The sequence below is a fragment of the Myxine glutinosa genome, chromosome 1 (assembly GCF_964187855.1).
Source record: "Myxine glutinosa chromosome 1, kmMyxGlut1.1, whole genome shotgun sequence".
NCBI lineage: Eukaryota > Metazoa > Chordata > Myxini > Myxiniformes > Myxinidae > Myxine > Myxine glutinosa.
This window is the reverse complement of record NC_136261.1, coordinates 122,139,523-122,164,031: the sequence shown is the minus strand read 5'-3', so window position 1 is coordinate 122,164,031 and position 24,509 is coordinate 122,139,523. Positions and strand designations below refer to the sequence as shown.

At 44.6% G+C, this 24,509-nt stretch overlaps 2 protein-coding genes across 6 annotated transcripts in view; both read left to right on the top strand.

Annotated features, from left to right (window-relative positions):
- LRP6 (LDL receptor related protein 6) overlaps positions 1-24,509 on the top strand; it is a 347,763-nt gene that overhangs the window by 156,355 nt on the left and 166,899 nt on the right. The gene's annotated exons all lie outside the window — the stretch shown is intronic.
- Positions 1-24,509, top strand: part of LOC137427920 (thromboxane-A synthase-like) — a 126,277-nt gene that overhangs the window by 66,063 nt on the left and 35,705 nt on the right. For all 5 annotated transcript variants that reach the window (XR_013623239.1, XM_078776636.1, XM_078776637.1 and 2 more), the window contains exon 8: positions 18,547-18,695. Coding sequence is in view for 4 of the 5 variants with exons in the window: in XM_078776636.1 (XP_078632762.1) it covers positions 18,547-18,695 (149 nt within the window). In the remaining variant the exon portion in view is untranslated. The remainder of the gene's footprint in view (positions 1-18,546; positions 18,696-24,509) is intronic.

Here is a 24,509-nt window from a genome sequence, read left to right as displayed (position 1 = left end):
CGCACAGCCCTCCTGATTTATTTCATAAGCTAAGTAAGTGTGAGACAGTAGGTGTTAAGGCTGGAATGGTAGTGCCTGCAGTGAACCTGGCAGGAGCTATGGTTCCGCGGGGGGGGGGGGGGGGGGGGCTGTGTTTTGTCGGTGGTAGAGCAATATGTAGAGCAGTTAGATCTGAGTAGGTAACATACTTTGTGTGTCACGGTAAGGAAAACTACCTTGTAATATGTCCATGTGCAGGCGTTTTGGTCGGTTAAGGTGTATAATTGTGAATCTACCAGGAGATTCGTGTGTTAAGTAGTGTGGGGAATAATGAGTAGAGCCCTTGTATGTCTCACCTGGTAATCAAACCTTTGTCCCTTATGGCACTGCAGACCAAATAGACACTTGGTTAGGATCCCTTCGTACAACATCAATAATGCCCTCCCCCCTGTCATGACCGAGGAAGAAAGCAGGCCAGGACACCGCCGATAATGGCTGCCACCATCTACACCTCTGAGAGGCCTATCCACCTCGCATAGCACCTGCTATGACCACGGAGTAGGGGACGGGAGTGAGAGTGACGCAGTGGGTGTGACCTGAGCGAGCCGGCGAGGCACATGGAGGAGACCGATTGGTTGGCAGCGCGCCAGAGCTGACGTCACCGGCCGAGGCTAGACGAGAGCCGAACGCCATTGCGCAGTTGAGACTAGCTACATTCTTGGCGCAGTCCAGAGCAGTTGGATTCGTGGTTGAGAGTTGGATCGAGAGTTTGTGTGCGCAGTTGGCAGTGAGCAGTTCGAGTCACAAGTTGGGTGACGAGGGTCGGAATGAGTCAGTTGTGAGTTGGATCCCGAGTTCAGGCTATTCAGATCAGAGATCCTGAGACAAGGTGCGCACAAGTTCGAGTTCGGAACGGGAGAGTTCGTTTGAGGTGCGCACGAGGAGAGTTGGCAGATCCCGAGTGCAGAGAGAGAGAGCCCGAGTGGAGCTCGCTGTCCTGCTGTGGGACCTCGTGGTGCTTTGGAGTTTGGTGCACGGACCTAGTGTGCAGCGGCGAGGGCGTTGGCTCAGGCCTAGCGGGGCGTGCGAGGCGGACGGAGGATTCCTCCACGCCGGAGTTTGGAGCCAAGTTGGACCGACAAGACAACGAGCGCAGATAAGACCGAGCTCCGCGGTTACACGATACATGACGTTGTGGCGGACACGAAAGCCCACTGACATGGTGACATCATTCCGCGCACCAAGTGGGCGGCGGCCACGCCCGAGGGGTAGGTGTGGCCTCAGGATATACACCGGGCGCGCAGCCTGGAGCGCGCCAGTGCTACAGTGACCTCTTTGGAATAAAGAACTATAAACTTACCGCGTTGTCCGCTTCCTCCTTGGTAGCAAGTCACGCGCGTAGCACCGCGTGCTAAATTGGTGACTCCGACATTCGAGTCAGCCGTCGCTGACTCCCCGAAACCGCCGCAACAATGGCTACCAACGCGGTCTCCATCAAGCTCCCTGACTTCTGGGAGTCACAAGCCGAAGTTTGGTTCCTGCAGGCGGAAGCCCAGTTCCGACTTCGAGGCATCACGGTGGACGACACCATGTACTGCCACGTGGTCTCCGCCCTCGGGCCCGGCATGGCCACCCGCGTCGTATCGGTCCTAAGGGATCCACCTGCCGACGGCAAGTACGAGGCGGTCAAGCGTCTCCTCCTCGCCACGTTCGGCCTTACGGTGGACACACGGGCCGATCGCCTCTTGGACCTCCCCGAGATCGGGGACACGCGATCGTCGGTCCATATGGACCATATGCTGGCGCTCATGGGCGACGAAACCCCGAACGCTCTATTCCGGGCGTTGTTTCGACGCCAGCTGCCAGCACAAGTCCGCCTCGCTTTGGCTGGTTCCGCGTTAACGGAACCCCGTGCGCTCGCTGCTGAGGCCGACAAATACTACGCGGCTTTGGACACGCAGGCGAGTCTTGGCGCTGTTGCGGCTCCCGAGGCTCCCGAAGCTTTCCCCGATGCACCGCACCTCGTGTCCGCCACCCCGCCCACCACCACCACCACCGCCGCCGCCGCGAAGAAAACCGCGGCCTCCGACGCCGCAGCTGCCCGCCTGGTGTTTCTTCCACGCCAAGTTCGGCCACGAGGCTCGGCAGTGTCGCCCGCCGTGCTCATTCGGCAGGTCGGGAAACGGGCGAGCCGGCGCTCGGTGGCAACGGTGAGCGTCGGAAATTCCAACAGCCTGCTGTACATAACGGACACCTTGTCCGGGCACCGTTACCTGTGCGATACGGGAGCGCAGGTGAGTCGTTCCTGCCGGTATGTCCGACAAGCACACCGTGGGCCGAGGTCCCGCGCTGCTTGTGGCCAATGGTACGTCTATACGCACGTACGGAAAACGCTGTCTCTCCCTGCGGTTCGGAGGTCAGGTTTTCCGTTGGTCGTTCGTTTTGGCCGACGTGCCCATGGCACTGCTCGGCGCGGACTTCTTTTGTGCTAATGTATTACTGGTCGATGTAAAGCGCAGAAGGCTTGTCCTGGCTGAGACGTTCAGCTCGCTCGCGTGTGCGCTGCCCGGCTTGTTGAGCGGCTCGCCGAGCGGCTTGCTGAGCGGTTCCGTTCCGGCCAGGTTCATCTGTACGCTTCCGGCAGCGGACGAATTCGCCCGCCTCCTCGCGGGTTTTCCGGTCCTCACGCGGCCGACCTTCTCGGCGGGGACCGTCAAGCACGGGGTGGAACACCACATCCCCACCGCCGGGCCACCGGTCTATGCCCGGGCACACCGCCTCGAGCCGACGAAGCTCGCCGTAGCTAAAGCGGAGTTCGCTACGCTGGAGTGGCTCGGCATCGTGCGGCGCTCCGAGAGCGCGTGGGCGTCCCCGCTCCACATCGTGCCCAAGCCCGGCGGGGGATGGCGACCGTGCGGGGACTACCGGCGCCTCAACGACGCCACCACCCCCGACCGCTACCCCATCCCACACATTCAGGACTTTTCCGCCCGCTTGGCGAATATGTCCTTCTTTTCAAAGGTGGACCTCGTATGCGGCTACCATCAGGTCCCTGTCAGGCCGGAGGACATCCCGAAGACGGCTGTCATCACGCCATTCGGGCTTTTCGAATTTCTTCGGATGCCCTTCGGTTTGAAAGATGCGGCTCAGGCGTTCCAGCGCCTCATGGACAGCGTCTTGCGCGGCTTGGGTTTTTTGTACGTCTACCTGGACGACATCCTCGTCGCGAGCGCGTCCCGCGAAGAGCACCTTCACCATCTCCGCACGCTCAACGAACGTCTGGGCCAGCATGGCCTGATCGTGAACCCCGCCAAGTGCCGGTTCGGTGTCGCTGAAATCGACTTTTTGGGGGCACCGCGTCACCAGGCACGGGGCCGTCCCCCTACCGGCCAAGGTAGAGGCAATTGTGGAAGAATTAGAAGCTGTGGACTCACAGGACTCCAATGACCGGACACAGGTTTACAAAAGGTCATGACTTTATTATTAACTGGTTATTCACTTTGATATGTTGCAGTGTGATCCAAATAATATCGTTTAACATAATGGACCAGGTTAACTCTATCCGCATGGTCCTTCTTGTTCGGCTGCAGCGCCGAACTCGTGGTACGCGTTCATTCCGTCGTGCAGGGCTTCGTGGCGAGTCCTCTTTTGTTCCGTCGGGCAGGGGTTATCGTGGCGAGTGCTCCTGAATCAAAGTCTGTTCTGGTTTATATCGGCACGCTTGAGTTAATCCTCTGTCCGCTGAAATCGTAATCCCTTCTCCGCTGCTTCTAATCCGTTACTCGATCGCCTCACTGGAGCCGGTTCGCCCCCCCCCCCTGCTGGGAGTTGCATTTGCCTCACAATAGGAGGGTGCTCTAGCCTGGGGCTGTGACCAGGTGAACAAGAGATTACCACGTTCGTGCAAATTCCTGACATTCATTTACGAAATCGTCTATCTGCTTCGGTTTCCAATTCCAACGATCACTATGATGTCAAGATCTCTACTTCCATATTGGTTTTGATTAATGCCATACAGTACATTTAATACCATGCCATACAGTACATTAATGCAGTACAGTACTTCCACAATTCCCTCATTTTTTTGTTTTTGTTTATATTAACCATTAATCTAAACATCAATATACAATCAATCACTACAAGTAAACATCAATATAAGTATACGTAAATAATCAATCACTGCAAGTAAACATCATTACAAGTATAAGTAAATAATCATAACTTTGGTAATCAAATTCCCTTGGGCATACACCGTCATCCTGCAAGAATCACAAAACATTTCGTTGGTCATTGACTCCTTCCATATCGTTCAATCTATTGCATTTGCATCACAAATATATTTTCAAAACAACACTTCACCATCACCAAGATACAACAATTTCACTTCATTTTCAAGTTTTGTAAAGCATCTGCACCATCTGGCAAAAAAACGTTTGCCTCCACACAAATGTTGACTTTGTTTGAAAGGAAGGGCTGATCACTTGTGTTTGAATCCTGGTATGAAACATTTTCTCCTAATGTCTTCATAGCTCCTGCACTATTTCGTGTAGGATTTCGCTGTTGTGGTAACATTTCGGAGTCATAGACTGACCCTGCTCTCCTTGTAGCATTCTTGCCACTTTTTGCTGTAAACCATAGTAATTCCTGAACAAGGCCTTCACCCAGTTGTAGTCGACTTGCCTCCACCCTCATTGTGAGTGGGCAGCAAGTATTGGTGTGGCGTTGATTGGCCAGCAAGATGTGGAACAGGGATGCCGGATGCATCCACAATGATGTTGGGACCATGGTGTTCAGGTCATTCATGGTCCTTACCAGGAGCAACCAGCAGAATCGTGCACAGCTGTTGTGACAAGGGCACAGCCGTTTTTGCAGCTCCATGCTGGTTCCCCGGACGTTGGTGAAGTAATAACATATGTCCCCGCATTTCACAGAGGTTGCAGGTAAAATGTCGTTGTCCTGCAACTTCTGATGTGGTGAATGTTCGAAGCCTTCGAACAAGAGTAAGTGATCGCCTTTCTTTCATATGTTGCAGTGTGATCCAGGCAAATGGTCACATAAATTTCCTTGGTGAAGGTAAGCATTCATCTCCTAGTTACATGGGAGAATGTCTTCATCATTCTTTGAGAAAGAGGGTGTATGCCACGGTTAACTTCATTTTTTAGCCACAAATTTTCTTTCTTTCTCGAACTTCTTCCCAATTCCGTTAGCAATCCCTCCAAAATGTGATCTCGTCTTATCTTTATGCTCAGTCACATCTGAATCTGCTTTCCGCACACACTGAATCAGATAGGGTACATCTTACCATGAAATCAGCATAATCATGTATATCTTCCGACAGTTTCACATTCAACAATTTGTTGTTTTTCCTTAACACAAAAAGTTATATTCATTTATATGCGTCACACAAATAATATTCAATCAGGTATGTATTTTATTACTAAACTAAGAATAGCATTGTATATGATTACAATCACAAACGGGAATATCTAATTCCCAACAACAATTTTCCCAAACCAACAAATTAAGCATAATGTATTATTACCATAATTCCTCTCCACTTTTTCTTTTCCCTCTTTTTTCCTAACAGTGTGTCACTCGTGGTGATATGAGTTCACTGATATTGTAATTGACACAACTCATAACATTGTCGTTATGCCATTATCTTAATTCTACTGTTTATGTCGCCATAAAAGTCTTCCTTTTCTGGTTCCACATTTCTTTCCTCATTTGTCACTTCATGCGTTATCATCGTGTTGTTGGTTACCTTATTCAAACACACCGTCACTAAGGCTTTCAAGCAAGCCACCACTAAAACAATTGCCAATATAACTACTAAACCAACAAACAAGTCTGCTACTCCTTGTATATATTCATACCTATGACATAGTTATATGTCGATGACATTTAACATTATATACCAAACTAACAAGCTTCCTAAAAGGTAAATAAAGAAAATCCCTTCATATGTAACATAATCAGATTATTTGTCTTGCCCTGATCCCCCTATCTCCCGGGGTTGAACTCAATCCCCTGATCATGAGTGTAGTTGTGATACATTTTTCACTCATGTTGTATTTATATCAGCAGGTAATTGTATGTCATGTAGGCAAATAAATGTCACTATCCCAAGTAGGAATATCACATGTTGAAAATGTAATGTTTATCAATGCAAGGGGTGTTAAAATGTAATTCAAATGACTGTAAATCACGACTATCATTTATCTACCACTGAATGTTCTGCTGGGCTGCTAGGTGCAGCCTCATTTTCTGTGGGATCGTCCACCTTAGCCCCATGTGCTTGTTTGCAATGAGGGGCATGAATCCAACTTTCTATTTTGGGTCCATATTTTTTCTATTCTTATCAATCTCCTATGGTTTATCATTTCGTTCCAAGATACCGCCACCAAAGGTTTTAACCAAAGCTCTACCAAACTATTTCCAATTTGAACAAAAATGCCAGTGAAACAATGATTCGAAGAATTAACTTCAAGGGGTCAATGAATTTATTCTATAGCCAGATCTAATTTTCCCATCCAATAGTTTGCCTTGCCACATGTCATATTATAACACCTTAATAAACCTTCGAAAAATGTTTCCCATCTCAACAAATTTCCTTTTTTTTTCTTCAAATAGCCATGTGTAACTTACGTATTTAACTACAATTTCCTCTCAATTTGTTTGGCCTAACTGGCCGCAAAAGTGGCTGCCAGCATGCAGTACCGTTTTTTTATCTACCAAGGAAGTGTTCCACACAAGACCTCTACCAAAATGTTGTTTGTAAAAAACAAATCTGGGATTTCTGATTACATGGATGCACACTCTCAGGACATTTTCAGGCTGCTGTTAACAATCCACTACGATAACTTAATTCCTTTACCCACAATCAAATAATTAGTACAAATTGAGGATATTATCCCTATCACATTCTTTTATAGATTCATTATGTTGGATCTAATTTTTTCCCAATAATTTTCCACTGCTGTAAGGCGGAACAATAGCTCTCATAAGTCTTAGTAATATCGTACTTAATTTGCCCAGCAGCGAATAATTTATTTACTATCCTTTCTCATCTGTTAACCAGTGACTTTGTTTAAACTCCAGAACTGAAAACCCACAATAGTTCAAACCAGCAAAATTTTCTTTACTATTTTCCCATATCATCTATGCCTAAAACACATCCATACATACAGCACAATTTATATGCTGATAAAATTCAAGTTTATATATATAAAAATCCGTGAGCAGAGTACTCTGGGAAGTCAGTGTAAGACCTCTCCCAAATTTGGCTAATTTTGTACTCCCACATTTTTTACTCCCACATTGGAACTATCTATTTTCAGACAAGGCACACTGTCGGTGTCAACAATCTTGTAAGATTGATACACAAAAACACACACACACATGCATTATGCATATTTGTTTGCGTTGGAACCATTATTTACAGATCAGATGGGTGTCAATTTTATTTCAATTTCATAAAATTTGTCAATCAAATTAAAATGCTTATACACAAATAAACTAAAAGTCTATTCTTAGAAAACCCCTATGATGTCACATTGAAATTACCCTTTCAGTTCCCACCATAATTTATCCAAATTTGACTACACACCCATTTGCATGTCAGTCGACCACTGACCTATCAATCATGCGGAACACTAGTCCGACATTCCCACCTGATCATCATGTGACCCTTGTCCCTTGGTTTCAAAAATTTGCAAAGCAATTGTTCCAACTTTGTAAATTTAAAATTGTGTGCCCAACATAAAAGATCCAATTTCGGCATGTGATCAATTAATTACTAATTTGCTTACAAGCAAAAGAAAAAATGAATAATTCTTGCTCCGAAAACTTTTCAGACCCAAGAATCATCGACAGTTATTCATGTTTGTCCAGTAATCGAATCTGTTGAGGCCAATCATCATTTGGGATTTGCAGCAATGAAGGCCTAATCATTGTCTGAGGTATCGGTCAGCACTGGTACCCTTGATCTTGGTTTACCCTATTAACTTGTCTTCCTTTTGGTATACGGACATCCTCTTTTCCAATGTCCCATCCGTCCACACTTGAAACACCGGTTTCTGTCGTTGTCTGATCTGTGCACCTGTGCATTTGTATTGCTGGGCTGCATCTCTACATCCCTGAGTTGCCACTGCAATCTCTCGTTATCTCCTGAAACACGAAAAAATTCTCTGTACCGTCCTTTTTGGGGAGACAACTGGAAATCTGATGGGACAACTGTCACTTTCATTCCTAATTTCGAGGGCAGTTGTGCATTTGTCTCCTCCACTGTATCCTGTATCCTTTTTATTTTAAGTTCTAGATCCGTTATCCGTTCTTGCTGTTCCCGTTGTCTGGATTCACCATCCCAAAGATGGAATGCAAGCCAGTCTACCGTTAGATTCTGTCTCTTTCTGGCTTTCAATCTTTGTTCTAATCTTTACAATCGACTTCGCTCAAATGTACCATCTCTTGGAAACTCCTCATCATTCCCTTTGTCCACAAATACCAATTCTCGACCTGCCTTATAGCTTCGGCACCATAACGGTCGTACATATGATGTGTACAAGTACTTTTTTTTTTTTTTTGTGGAATTTCTGGTTGTCCTTGTGTATTCTTGCAGGCTCCATTTCCCATTCTGCCTTTTATCAAAGTAGCGTTGGATGTGTTGTAGCTTGTTCCCGGTTCCTCTAAAGCTTCACTCGTACCTCCAGGAAGGATCTCTCCACCTGTTCACACGGTGATTTCCAGAGAATCTCCCTCAGCTGTGGCTTTTGCACAATCCAATCTCACAGATCAGTATTTGCAGATGAGCCAAAGGGTCAGTATGAAATGGGTGAATCCTCAGGTGTCCGCTCTGTTGACGGGGGATTTCACACAATGGTAACCGCACATATATATCTGTATATAAACTCACCACCTTGCTCAATTTTCCCAGGTTGTCTCCACATTGATAATATCTCGCAAAGATATCAAAGCTTCTTTCTTGAGACCGCATTTTCATCAATCAAACAATCAATATATTCAATTCAATTTATTCAGTTCAATTTATTCAGTTAATTTTATTCAATTAAATTCAATCAATTAGATTCAATCAATCAACAATTCAATCAATTATTCAATTTCAATTAATTCATCAATATTCATCAATAAATCAAATTAATCATTTTGGATGACTCCTTGCATAAGCCCTTTCCCCAATGATATCAGGACAGGTCCATCCATTGACTGAGATCGAATTTTATCGGTCGTCACCTCTGGTTCGTACCTCATGTCAATTGATGAATCACCGTCCTGTCCTAGGGTCATATCTGACATATTTCCCCATTTTGCCTGGTCTCCACAAATTTTCTTTGCAACCACTAAAGGCAACTCATCCTTCATTCGTGAGACAGCCAAAATGGATGGCAGATATTAAAATTCATTGGAAAAAATATCTCATCATTTTTTCCTTTAATAGTACCCAAATCTCTTGGCAATTTAAATTTCGTAAAACTCCTGAAATAAGACTGTAAAATTCCTTCAATCATGCTAAATTTTGAAACTCCATCGCTTGTAACACCCAATTTATCCCATAGGGCTTGAAAGTTCTTTCCCAAGTTCATGCAATCATTCTGCATTTGAACCCTATGATATCATTCATAATAATCATCATGATTTTATAGTCATGGTCATATCATAGTCATCTATTTAAACGAACATTTCCTTTATCACCACAGCTATGTGGTATAATCAACACTAGAATAAAACTGTACATAGCAACAGGCTACCTCATGGCCACTTAGTATACCTATTGACAATAAGTCATAACAATATCGAATAATCATTGAACAATTCAAAAATCGCTTCCACTGCTCCAGCCGCAGCATTCGTCATTTTGTCTGCTCATCCGCATGACCAAAACGAAATAAAGGGAGCTCAACCATTACACAGCGCTTTTAATGGCGCATGCCATAGGAACGCAACGCAATTTCGACTCGGCCAGAAAAACGAGCAAATTTTGCAGGATGTTAACTGGAATTAGTCGTGAAAATATATCCAAAATACACAAAAATACCCACCTACAAAAATAAACAACAAAACCCAAACAAACCCAAGGTCGACCATATTACACAATTAAATTACACCTTAAATTATTCATTAAATTACTCATTAAATTACTCATTAAATTACTCATTAAATTACATCATTTCAGCATCGTATTCATTGCTGAAATGTTCATGGGTTTGAACACACCTTAAAAGAGGTATGCTTTGCGGTTTTGCCCACCTACCACGTTTAATTAAATTACATCATTTCAGCATCGTATTGATTGCTGAAATGTTCATGGGTTTATACACACCTTAAAAGAGGTATGCTTTGTGGTGTTGCCCACCTACCATGTTGAATTAAATTACATCATTTCAGCATCGTATTGATTGCTGAAATGTTCATGGGTTTATACACACCTTAAAAGAGGTATGCTTTGTGGTGTTGCCCACCTACCACGTTGAATTAAATTACATCATTTCAGCATCGTATTGATTGCTGAAATGTTCATGGGTTTATACACACCTTAAAAGAGGTATGCTTTGTGGTGTTGCCCACCTACCACGTTGAATTAAATTACATCATTTCAGCATCGTATTGATTGCTGAAATGTTCATGGGTTTATACACACCTTAAAAGAGGTATGCTTTGTGGTGTTGCCCACCTACCACGTTGAATTAAATTACATCATTTCAGCATCGTATTGATTGCTGAAATGTTCATGGGTTTATACACACCTTAAAAAGAGGTATGCTTTGTGGTGTTGCCCACCTACCACGTTGAATTAAATTACATCATTTCAATTAAAACATCGCTTCTACTGCTCCAGCCGCAGCATTCGTCACTTTGTCTGCTCATCCGCATGACCAAAACGAAATAAAGGGAGCTCAACCATTACACAGCGCTTTTAATGGCGCATGCCATAGAAACTCAACGCAATTTCGACTCGGCCAGCAAACGAGCAAATTTTGCAGGATGTTAACTGGAATTAGTCGTGAAAATATATCCAAAATACACAAAAATACACACCCACTCAAATAAACAACATTTATTCCGTTCAACAGAACAAACATTTCCTCTATCATGACATGCATGTCTTCAAAATTATATGACCAAGAGGAAAGTAAAATTAATTAAAAACTGCGGGCAGTGATGATCCGGGGACCATACCGCTCCATCCTGATTGGACGAGTGCATGCTAGAGTCGTTAACAACGACAGTCCAGATCCGATTGTTCAAAATTTCAACTCAATCGATCGAAAAATGAACGCAGGGATGCATTTTAAAGGTGCAGTGGCACTAACTGAGTTGCCACGAATATGGCCACAAAATTGCCAATATGGCCATCACAAAATATTTTCCTTAATCAATTGGCTCATAGCATAACCAATCTGCAAGTATTTCATCCGAAGATGTATCTCTGAGGACTTTAAATTAAATAAGTCATTTATAAATCAACGAGTTAATTTATTAAATGATTAATCAATAAATCAAAATTTTCCTTGACAGCCACATCACTTGGTCAGTGTCATGTCCAAATATCAGCTTCCTTACTCAACAGGTGCCTGAGTTAATGTAATGTAATTACTGTAATAAGATTACTGCAATTACTGTAATGATTACTGTAATTACTGTAATTACCGGAACTGTAATTACTGTAATTACCTCAGGTAATTAGCATCAGCAAAACACAACATTTGAATGTTCCCAAAACGTTGGAGCAAAACGTTGCAACAATGAAAGTGAAACGTTGTAGCGACGTTGTGGAAACGTCAGCAAAACACAACATTTGAATGTTCCCAAAACGTTGGAGCAAAACGTTGCAACAACGAAAGTGAAACGTTGTAGCGACGTTGTGGAAACGTCAGCAAAACACAACATTTGAATGTTCCCAAAACGTTGGAGCAAAACGTTGCAACAACGAAAGTGAAACGTTGTGGCGACGTTGTGGAAACGTCAGCAAAACACAACATTTGAATGTTCCCAAAACGTTGGAGCAAAACGTTGCAACAACGAAAGTGAAACGTTGTAGCGACGTTGTGGAAACGTCAGCAAAACACAACATTTGAATGTTCCCAAAACGTTGGAGCAAAACGTTGCAACAACGAAAGTGAAACGTTGTGGCGACGTTGTGGAAACGTTTTACAACAACATTATTTCAATGTTGCAGGAAAGTAATGTGAAAAACGTTCCCAAAAATGTTCTCTCTTTTTCTGTCTCTCTTTCTGTCTGTCTGTGTCTCTCTCTCACTTTCTGTCTCTCTCTGTCTATCTCTCTCTGTCTGTCTGTCTGTCTCTCTCTATGTGTCTGACTATCATCTTTATCTCTGTTTGTCTCTATGTCTCTCTTTCTTTCTTTTCTCTCTCTCTCTCTCTGTCTGTCTGTCTCTCTTTCTGTCTCTCTCTGTGTTTCTCTCTCTGTCTGTCTGTCTGTCTCTCTCTATGTGTCTGACTATCATCTTTATCTCTGTTTGTCTCTATGTCTCTTTCTCTTTCTTTTCTCTCTCTCTCTCTCTGTCTGTCTGTCTGTCTCTCTCTATGTATCTGACTATCATCTTTATCTCTGTTTGTCTCTATGTCTCTTTCTCTTTCTTTTCTGTCTCTCTCTCTCTGTCTGTCTCTCTTTCTCACTTTGTCTCACTCTGTCTATCTCTCTCTGTCTGTCTGTCTGTCTCTCTTTCTGTCTCTCTCTGTGTTTCTCTCTCTGTCTGTCTGTCTGTCTCTCTCTATGTTCTCTCTCTCTCTGTCTGTCTCTCTCTATCTGTTCCCAATTTATCCCATTAAAATCCCATTAAAATCTTATTAAAATCCCATTAAAATCTTATTAAAATCCCATTAAATCTTATTAAAATCCCATTAAATCACATATCTTGTCACCCTTTGCATTGTTGAAAGTAATTAATTCCGTAACTCAATATTACCTCTATTTATATATACTAGGGCGTGCCCGCACGTACGCGCTTGCCCGTACGTGCTTGCAAAAAAACACACGTGCAAGCAACAACAAAAACTTTGAAACCACGTGGCAGTAACGACCACAGAACCCCCCTCCTATTTACATCAAATGGTTTGGTCCATTCGCAGAGCCTAAGCGAACGGCTTGCCAGTACGGTGACCATACCTTGGGACCCCCTTGTCCGATTAATTTCAAACCTTGACAAATTTTCCATTCCTTCCCTTCCTGATCTTTCGATGTAGGGCTGGGTTCTTTTTTTAGGATCATGTTGCATCGAGCATTATTTTCCAAAACAGTGTGAACATTAACCCACACCAAAACCTCTGACATCCCACCATTAACACCTATTGTAAGCGTGCCGAATCAGTAAGCATCACCCCTTCTATGAGCCTCGACCAGAGGGTGGTTGTTACTCACAAACACCATTTCCTGTAATTATCTCTCATAATCAGGATAAATTTGGAACAGCCCTTAAACTAACACCAAGCAGATCAATTTTTATATTTAGGTTGAGGTTTCACACAAACTGGTTAACTAAATAATACAGAATTATTATTATTATTATATCTCCGCCTTGGTGAACAGTTTATGTTTTGTATCCCACTGATAGGCCGGATCTGGATTCGGACCTGAACCAAAATCCAATCGTTTCGTCGTGTCACCCATGCTATTTATCTGGCAAATTTCGTCAAAAAAACAACACAACAGCACTGGTTTTGTTTCACCCATGCTATTTATCTTCCTGCAAAACGCTTTGCTTCTCGCAAAACGTCCGCCAATGGGAAGTAAAGGGAGGGAAAAAAACGGGAGCAAGAGACAGGGTGCCGGAATGGACATGAGGGACAATGAGGGACAGTGAGGGAGTGTTGGTATGCAATTTTTATAATTCCCTTTCCCGGTTCCCTGTCGCTCGCCGAGCGCCGAGCAAGTCGCTGGCTCCAAGTCGAGTGCTTTGAACAAGTGCAAAAAAAAGAAGTACTTTATACGTGTACGGGTGGGTAAACGAGTGTCTTTCATTCAACCGTGAAACTTCCCTGTTTGTCGTTGAAGGCGGCAAAAAGGGCTGGCGTCAGGAAGGGCATCCGGTCGCAAAACATTGCTTCAAAAAGGGGACCAAAAACCAACACCTATCACGGTCCCCGAAAAGGCCAACCCTCGCTTTGCGGGGAAAAATGGCCTCTAAACGGTGGTTTTTTATTCAACCGTGAAGCATGTCTCAAAGGCTTCGTGATGGACCTGGACAAAATTTGATGCAATTTTTTTCCCAATCGCCATCTTTCATCATAATTCTGGACCGGCATGAGGGGGGGTTGTCTGTCATGAATTTATTTGTTGATCGAACGAGGTTTAGGCATGGCGGGAAAACTGAAAAAAATTATTTATTTAAAACGGGTGTACACGATTGTACACGTGTACGGACCTTACCGAACCGACAAACAAATCGCTTCATGGTGCACTTCATGAGCCGACTTGCCTGCAGACCAGAGTAAGGCTTTTAATACCCAGCGTATACTGTACATATACTCGCAAGCCCACGAATAATTAGAATCATTTAAAACGTTCCATCCTGATTTTACCTATGGACAATCACAAGTCCCACACTCCAAATCCTTCATGTATATACACATAATTATTCCCAAGTTCGTAAATCATACTGGACCAAAAACAAGACACACTTACCTTTTAAAGACTTGTTTGTGTCCAGTTGATCCCAGCGGTGCCTCCAAATTGTGGAAGAATTAGAAGCTGTGGACTCACAGGACTCCAATGACCGGACACAGGTTTACAAAAGGTCATGACTTTATTATTAACTGGTTATTCACTTTCATATGTTGCAGTGTGATCCAAATAATATCGTTTAACATAATGGACCAGGTTAACTCTATCCGCATGGTCCTTCTTGTTCGGCTGCAGCGCCGAACTCGTGGTACGCGTTCATTCCGTCGTGCAGGGCTTCGTGGCGAGTCCTCTTTCGTTCCGTCGGGCAGGGGTTATCGTGGCGAGTGCTCCTGAATCAAAGTCTGTTCTGGTTTATATCGGCACGCTTGAGTTAATCCTCTGTCCGCTGAAATCGTAATCCCTTCTCCGCTGCTTCTAATCCGTTACTCGATCGCCTCACTGGAGCCGGTTCGCCCCCCCCCCCCCTGCTGGGAGTTGCATTTGCCTCACAATAGGAGGGTGCTCTAGCCTGGGGCTGTGACCAGGTGAACAAGAGATTACCACGTTCGTGCAAATTCCTGACATTCATTTACGAAATCGTCTATCTGCTTCGGTTTCCAATTCCAACGATCACTATGATGTCAAGATCTCTACTTCCATATTGGTTTTGATTAATGCCATACAGTACATTTAATACCATGCCATACAGTACATTAATGCAGTACAGTACTTCCACACGGTGAAGGGGTTTCCGCGCCGCCGCACGATCAAGGGGCTCCAGGAGTTCCTGGGCATGGTAAACCTTTACCATCGGTTCCTGCCCCGCATCGCCCAGCTCCTGCGCCCCTTACACGAGGCCCTTCGAGGGAAGCCGGGCAAAGGTGACGTTACCTGGACCGAGCAGATGGACGCGGCGTTCTCAGGCGCGAAGCTCGCCTTGGCCAACGCCACCATGCTCGCGCACCCGGCGCTCGATGCACCGATCGCCCTCACCTCTGACGCCTCGGACTACTCGGTGGGCGCGGTGTACGAGTAATGGGTGCATGGAGCTTGGCAACCGCTGGCGTTCTTCAGACGGCAGCTTCGCCCGCCCGAACGCCGTTACAGCACCTTCGACCGCGAGTTGCTTGGGCTTCACCTGGCGGTCAGGCACTTCCGCCATCTGCTCGAGGGCCGTGCGTTCACGGCCTTCGTCGACCACAAGCCGCTGGTTTTCATGATGGGCAAGGTCGCCGAGCCATGGTCGGCCCGCGTGTAGGAGGGTGCTGATATTGATCCATGGAAATGTTCGTGGATCCCTGTGCTCCACAGTTGGGGATTAACTTCCTCGTGAAGTCATGAGAAACATTTCACCCTGGACATCGGCGGCACTCCTGACCGGGTCTCCATAGACCGCCTCAAGCCGGCCCATCTCGACGTGGACCACCCACCGCCGGTGGCTCAGCCCCCGCGTCGGGGCCGCCCCCCTGCGGGCGGACCCCCGGCACCGCCCAGCACCGCAGGCACACCACCCCCCGGTCCGGCACCCATCCCGGGTACAGCCGGGCGCATCCCACCTGGCATCCCTGCACCCCGGACGCCGCCGGTCGCCAGAGGGCGCTTCGGCCGGGTCATCCGTTTGCCCTGCAAACTGGCCCTCCAGGTGCGCGGGAATTCTGGGGGGGGGCGCGTGTGGCGGACACGAAAGCCCACTGGCGTGGAGACATCATTCCGCGCACCAAGTGGGCGGCGGCCACGCCCTAGGGGTAGGCGTGGCCTCAGGATATACACCGGGCGCGCAGCCCGGAGCGCGCCAGTGCTACAGTGACCTCTTTGGAATAAAGAACTATAAACTTACCGCGTTGTCCGCTTCCTCCTTGGTAGCAAGTCACGCGCGTAGCACCGCGTGCTAAAACGTGTTCTTTTTGTTAATTCATCTCCTGTTTGTATTTGATATCTGGTGTGCGGGATCCCGAAGTAGGATATTTTATTACCGGCGCGTGCTTTTACTGTCCTTGCTTTTCCCAATAAACCCTTATATTATTTTCTGTACAGATTTCTGAACGCAGTTTACCGGGTGATTGATTTTAATAGATAAGGCTGCGGGGGCTCTCGCCGTTCCCCTCCATTCCGCGCGCTTGGGGCTTTTGGTTTTGGAATCCGCCATTGAGTTTCCGCCTCGGGAGTTGAAGCCTTCGTGATCGGCAATCGGCAACTCTGGTGTTAATCGGAGTTGCGCGACAATATACAAATCCAAAAGTTACTGTGTTCTATAATATACAAACCCAAAAGTTACTGTGCTCTATAATATAAAAACCCAAAAGTGACCGTGTCCTACTATATGTACTAACAAAATAATGAAGAATTGTTAAGAATTTTTTTACCTATACAGCAACTTTTGAAAATGGCGTCCACATGCACACAGACAAGCATCCATAAGTCGTTGCATAGTCGTGAGTAGACAATGGACTGGGTTGAATCTAGGACCCCCTTGTCACAAGCTATGTCCTCAGATGGCACACCAAGCAAACCATCTCATTCTTTGACTCCAGGAGGAAGATGTAATATTAATAAAAAATTATTAATATTAAATGATGATTATAATTATTAATTAATTATTTATTTATTTATTTATTTAAAATTAATTTATAAAATTAATTAATTAATTTATAATAATTATTTAATTTATTAATTAATTCTTTAATTATTAAATTATGTAATATTAACTGAATCTAGGACCCCCTTGTCACAAGCTATGTCCTCAGATGGTGCACCAAGCAAACCATCCCATTCTTTGACTCCAGGAGGAAGATGCAATATTAATTTTAAAAAATATTAATATTAAATTATGATTATAATTATTAATTAATTAAGTAATTAATTATTTAAAATTAATTTATGATATTAATTAATTAATAAATAATTATTATTAAATTTATTAATTAATTGTTTAATTATTAAATTATGTAATATTAAATGAATCTAGGACCCCCTTGTCACAAGCTATGTCCTCAGATGGTACACCAAGCAAACCATCCCATTCTTTGACTCCAGGAGGAAGATGTAGTATTAATTTTAAAAAATTGCATGGTGAACGCTCCTCCAGCTGGAGATGCGTCAGCCACACTTCAGAATCACTTGCAAGTCTCTACACTGGCTCCTTTAAGTACTCGTGCTATGTTTGCAAGGGAACTTTACTTTCATTTCAGGGCTGATGTCACCGAGTTCATTTCAGTAAGTTCATGTTAGATTCACAGGATGATGGTCGTATCTCCTTGAGGTACAAGCTCAATTCTGAAGACTTCCTGGGATTTTTTTGTTGATTTCTGGAATGTGGGGATGACAGGGATTCGATGAGCTGAGATGCCTCCTCGTGCATCTAGTTTTCCATGTGTTTCCTTGTGTGATGATAAACAATATTTTAATGCCCTCCATTGAGTAAGTCATAATGTTTGGTTCAGTCTTAATGATGTTGGTGCTACAGTGCATGAAAACATGACATTGTAGCGGCTGCCGCTGGGTTTTCACAATCGCCTTGCACCTATCAAGGAAGCGGAGCGATCACCATGCCGGGCTCGTCCAGGACGCCCGGGCAGGCCCGCGCTCAACTTGCCAGGCCTCGGTCGGGACGCCCAGGCATGCCCGGGCATGCCCGGGCAGGCTCGCCCTCAACTTGCCAGGCCGCAGCCAGGACGCTGGGCCACGCCCCCTGGCACCGGGCCTGGGCAAACCCCCCGGGATAATAGATATATATTGCTGCCCGATAAACGGGTTTTCAGAGTGCCTGAGTGTTTGATTTGATTAAAGCAACTCGGATGAATTCCAGCTTTTTGTCGCGTCCATTCTTCCGATCGACGTGGGAGCCCCAGCTCCTTCAACATCACGAATGAATATGAAATGTTGCATACAATCAAGTCATGGTTTTCTGTACCCTCTTTCCCCCCCCAGGACTTTTGGCAACCTCACAATGGATGTGATTGCAAGTGTTGTCTTTGGCATACAGCTTGATTCACAGAATCAGACAAACCATCCATTTGTGCATCATGCGAAGTTGTTCTTTCGCGTAACGATCTTCCGCCCAATTTTCTTCCTCTCACGTAAGTTGTGACCTTTGGACCAATTGCATCAACATATATTCAATAGATATTGGGGAAGAAGAGGAGGGTAGGTGTTGCCTTTCTCCTCTTGATTTTTATGCCTCTACCGCTGAAGTCGACGGAGGCATTATGTTTTCAGATTGTCTGTCCGGCTGTCCATCCGTCCGTCCGTCCATGATAGGTTTTCGTTACCGCGTTACTTGGCAACGGCTGAAGGGATCTTAGTCAAACTTTCTGGATGTAAGGTAAAGATGACCTGATTCTATTTTGGGGTCATGAATTCAAAGGCCAAAGGTCAGAGGTCATGTTGGGTGAAAATCCTGTTACTGTGATAACTTGTGAACCAGTGATGGGATTCTGACCAAATTTGGTACAATTATGTATAATGATGTGAAGGTTAACTGATTAGATTTTGGGGTCAATATGTCAAAGGTCAGTCTGTAATAGGTCTATAACTTGAGAACGGCTGAAGGGATCCAATTCAAACTTGCTACAGATTCAGTGCATTCAGAAAGTTTTCAGACCCCTTCACTTTTTTCACATTTTGTTATGTTGCAGCCTTATGCTGAAATCGTTTAAATTCATTTTTTCCCTCATCAATGTACACTCAACACCCCATAATGACAAAGACAAAACAGAATTTTAGAAAGTTTTGAAAATTTATTAAAAAGAAAAAAACTGAAATATCACATTGACATAAGTATTCATACCCTTTGCTATGACACTTGAAATTTAGCTCGGGTGCCTCCCATTTCTCTTGATCTTTGAGATGTTTCTACACCTTGATTGGAGTCCACCTGTGGTAAATTCAATTGATTGGACATGATTTGGAAAGGCACATACCTGTCTATATAAGGTCTCACAGCTGACAATGCAAATCAGAGCAAAAACCAAGCCATGAGGTCGAAGGAACTGCCTGCAGAGCTCAGAGACAGGATTGTGTCGAGGCACAGATCTGGGGAAGCCTACAAAAAATTTTTCTGCTGCATTGAAGGTTCCCAAGAGCACAGTGGTCTCCATAATTCTTAAGTGGAAGAAGTTTGGAACAACCAGGACTCTTCCTGGAGCTGGCCGCCCGGCCAAACTGAGCAATGGGAGGAGAAGGGCCTTGGTAAGATAGGTGACCAAGAACGCGATGGTAACTCTGGCTGAGCTCCAGAGGTCCTGTGTGGAGATGGGAGAAACTTCCAGAAGGACAACCATCACTGCAACACTCCACCGATCTGGGTGTTATGGCAGAGTGGCCAGACAGAAGCCTCTCCTCAGTGAAAGACACATGAAAACCCGCTTGGTGTTTGCAAAAAAGCACCTAAAGGACTCTCAGACTGTGAGAAACAACAATTCTGTGGGCTTTCATGATGTAAAGATGAACGGGTTCGATTTTGGGTTCCCATGTCAATGGTCAAAGATCAGAGGTCTTGTCAGGTAAAAATGTGATAACTTGTGAACAGCTGAAGGGATTTAAATTTTAACTTGGTACAGGTATGTATAATGATGTAAGCATGGACTGATTGCATTTTGGGGTCATGAGGTCAAAGGTCAGATGTCATGCCATGCAAAAATATGATAACTTGGTAACAGCTGAACGGATTTAAATCAAACTTGGTACAAGTATTATAATGATGTAATAATGTGGGAGGAGGCATATCGGTCGACGTCGTGACGTCGAAGAGTGTTGTTCTAGTTGGTTCTGCTTTTCTTTGTGTGCAGATGTAGTATTCTGTTCAAGAGACCTTACTTCAAAAGTTAATCTTCCAAGGTATCATTCTGGATTCTCATCTAAATGTTTCATTTCCCTTCCCACCTTTCCTTGCACTTTTGGTGCTACAGTGCATGCAATTGTGTGCGGGCATGCGTGTGTGCATGGTTGGCGTGCTGATCCAGGATATTGCCTATGTTTTTGCAGTTCTGTATTGGGCTTTGGGTTTAGTCTGCTTACATAGACATTGTATGCTGAAAGCCCTATTCATTACTGGAAATGGAGGAAGAAATATGCTCCATAGTCATGTGTTGAGATAGTACACTGTGATTGGTTATCTTGAAACCAATCAGAAAGTTCCACACCTGCACAAGGACAATAAAACAGTTGGCAGTGATATCATTGTGGAGTGTTGAATGTGTTGTAGATACTATATGGCTCCTAGGAAGGAAATATTACATGAGAAACATGGAGAATTCCAAGTCTTAGCTCGTAAAAGCCGCTCCATGTGGCAGATTGCAGATGGACTTCATATTCCAGAAGCGGCTGTCTGGAAGACTGAAAAGGATACATGAAACTAGTGCTGTTGACAATATAAGAAGTCAAGAAAGAAACACCAAATTCTCCAAAAGTGATGTTAATTACCCCATGCTATGTTATCTGCAGGATAAACATCGATGCAGTGGAGATCTTGTGAAAGAACTAGTAGAAAGAACAAGAGTTATTGCTTCTTCCAGAACAGCTATAAAGATATACATTACCACATAATGGTCTCAATGGATGTGGAGTTGTGGAGACGTGGAGCACAGGGATGCTCTCTAGTAGCAGCGTTCATGACTGAGCAGTCATTTCTAGGATTTCCTCTGCTCACCTCACAAAGAAAGGGCTAGAAAGTGCCCCAAAAGTAGGTTGGTTTCTCGCTCTCCTGACCAGGAAGCCACACCATGTGGGATCATCTAAAACACCAACAACTCGAAAATAGTATGAACCTTGCAATGTGGAATGTGCGAATTCTCATGGACAATCCAAGAACTGCCATTGCCACTGGAGACCTTGTGAATTACAACATAGACATCCCTGCTCTCAATGGAACTCGATGTTCTAGAGACGGCCACTTGAAAGAAGTTGGGGCTGGATACACGTTTATCTGGAAAGGGAAAGTACACAATGATTGCTGCACATACAGTCGGTTCTGCGATGAAAAACAAGATCTTTGATATGTTGACTGAAGCTTCCCTGAATATCAATGAATTACCCGTGAACTTGCACTCTCAATTGAGTGGGAAGCAATGAGCCACCCGATCAGTGCTTACACCTCAATGTTTGATACTGACTATGACTCCAAAGAACGTTTCTACTCTGACCGAGATGGTTGCCAATTAAAATAAATCGATCTTCCTGGGAGATTTCAATGCCAGAGTTGGACACAATTCGACTCTCTGGAATGGCACCATTGGCAAAGGAGGAGTATGGAAACTAAACTCAAATGGCACTCTCCTTGTGACGAAATCCACAGAGCATGGTCTTATCACAAGCACCCCCTTGTGGCAGAAGGACATACAACACTACTTGGAAACATCCCTGATTCAAAAATTGGCACGACCTATACCATATTGTTGTTTGATTTTGTGACCAAACAAGAATGACCACACTGTGGTCACAACCTGCGACAAAATCCGGTAACGAGCATTTTGTTGGGGTACCTTATTGTGAGCAACACTCGACCCAAACAAAGCCAATGGAAGTCTGACGCAACAAACCTGGGCAGTGTATAATCAGCAAAGGCCTCCAGGCCTGATATCTTAGGCCCACCAGAAAACCAAGATGGCGGCCATATAATTTTGTCTGGGTGCCAAAGCTGTGGTGGGTGGAGTCAAGTGACAGATGTGGGTGTGGTACGGCAGCTGGCCAACCAATGGGTGTACATTAAAAAAATCAACCCCCAACATGAACCACAACAGCAACAACAACAACCATGCAGTGCTTTTGTTTTTAGACCTGCGACATGTTGTTTGTGGTACTCTAGTGTCTAGTTATGTGTGGTATTGATGACTGCAGGACGGATGATTGTCTGGTATGTCCCTCGAAGATTTTCAGCACAGCTCCAAAATATCACAGTCCCCAAAATATTAAGGAAACTCAATACCAAAGCTCTCCAGAACCCTACACAAATATAACTCTCGTCCTGACTTTCTCAAACACCACCTTACGAGACCAACACGAAAATATAAAAACTGCGATTACTGAGACATGTACTCAGACAGTCGGTTTCATATCATGTCATCATCAAGACTGCTTCAATCAGAATGACCAGAAATATGACGAGTTTTAGATTGCGAAAGACAAACCTTCAACAATTGGCAAAACAATACTAGTACAGACATTTTATGAAAAAGCTTTGGTCAACCTCAAATAATTTGCAACAAAATGTATCTCTGCTGTTTTATACTCCTGAATATGTCTAGCATCTCCCCACCAAAAAGTCTTAAGGGGTCCTAGAAGGGGAAAACCTGTGAAAATTGCTGGAATATGACCCCACCCAAAAATGTCATTTTTCTACATCGCAGCCCTCTTTAAACATTTAAACATGTTAAAGTGACGAGCTCGAATCGTTTCGATGTTGGTGAAGATCTGAATTCTGGATCCGAGAGTTTTTTTTTTTTTTAAAGTGATTTTTCTCCATTGAGAGAAGGGGCCAAGAACGATAAATAACATGATGTTTCAAAAAAACTGTGGACGAGTTGTGACAAAACTAGGTGGAAGAGTTGGTTTGGTGACAAGAACAAGCCAATCAGATTTTGATTCAGGTCCGGATCCAGACCGAGCCTTTCGGTGGGATACAAAATGCAAACTATTCAGCCTGGCAGAGGTATGTGCTCTATCTACCAAATGCCATTGTAGTTTCCCTCTAATCTTGGGACAACGGTGAGATGGCATCACGTCTCAGTATGCCCCAGTGAGAAACACCCATTTCCCACCTGTCAACTCATGGGAGGCGAGAATTGTTTGTCAGCGTGTGGGAGGCAGGAATTTGCTCTTTGCCAAGGCTGGGATTGATGAATGTATTCCAGGCGGAGACTCATAGAGGCCTCAGTGTAAGGGTTTGTGAGGGCCTCGGATTGAGATTGGTGACTGTATCATGAAGATTAATCAGGGACTCGTGGTGAAGTCATGAGGCCTCAGGGTCTCAGTCATGGCACCTCAATCATTGATCATGGGGGATGTGGGTGGAACCCATGAGGTCTGTGATTAGGGTAACCCCAAGGGTAGGAGACCCCTTGTGGCCCATGATTGGTGTGGCATTGATAGAAGGCTCTGTCTTCCGGGTCTAAGTCTCTTTCTCTCTCGTTGTCCTGCTCCATGTCCTGCTCCCCCTTTGTGTCCCAGCTTTGAGCTCCCAGCATTCTCCAGCTTGTGCCCCCAGCATACACTAACTTTGTGCCACAGCTGTCTGCACCAGCTACCCACTCTCCACCACACTCCTTTTCTCCTGCGCTGCCCGGTTCTTGTTTAAGTTATTGAGTGTGCTTGTGGCGCCTTCAGGCAGTGGGGAGCGTAGGTTGACTTTCTTTGTGGTTTCGTCCTTTGGGACCTGGTTTTGTACTATTTTCTGTGTGATAAATTCGGTATTTCTCTCTTAAGGAACTGATTGCCTTGTGTTGCTGCTATTTTATCATGTAAACAAGGAGAAGACATAAAATGTCATATTAGTAATTTTGCTGTATGGAGTTAAAGGTTACCAGCAGCTATCTTTGGTCAGATTAAAAAACAAAATCTTCTACATAGTGTTGAGGATTTGGGAACTGTGGTAATTCGATGTAAATTTTCCCCTTTTGTATGCTGTAAATCGTCTTGTAAATATCACCCTCCAATTGTAAAGATCCAAGGTCGCCCTTAGTTAATCCATCGCACACACGTAGCAAATCATAGATTCCCTCAGTAGTTATGTCCTTAGTAAATGTCAGTATAAGGCTCTGTGGTCCACTAATTCATTGCGTTGCGTCAATTAAATAAGATAGATCCCCTTTCATTCCCATTCCCAAAAACCTCCATTTCCAACTGCGTCATTGCCATTCGCATTACCAACTACATTTGCCGCCATTACGGCGAGGTCA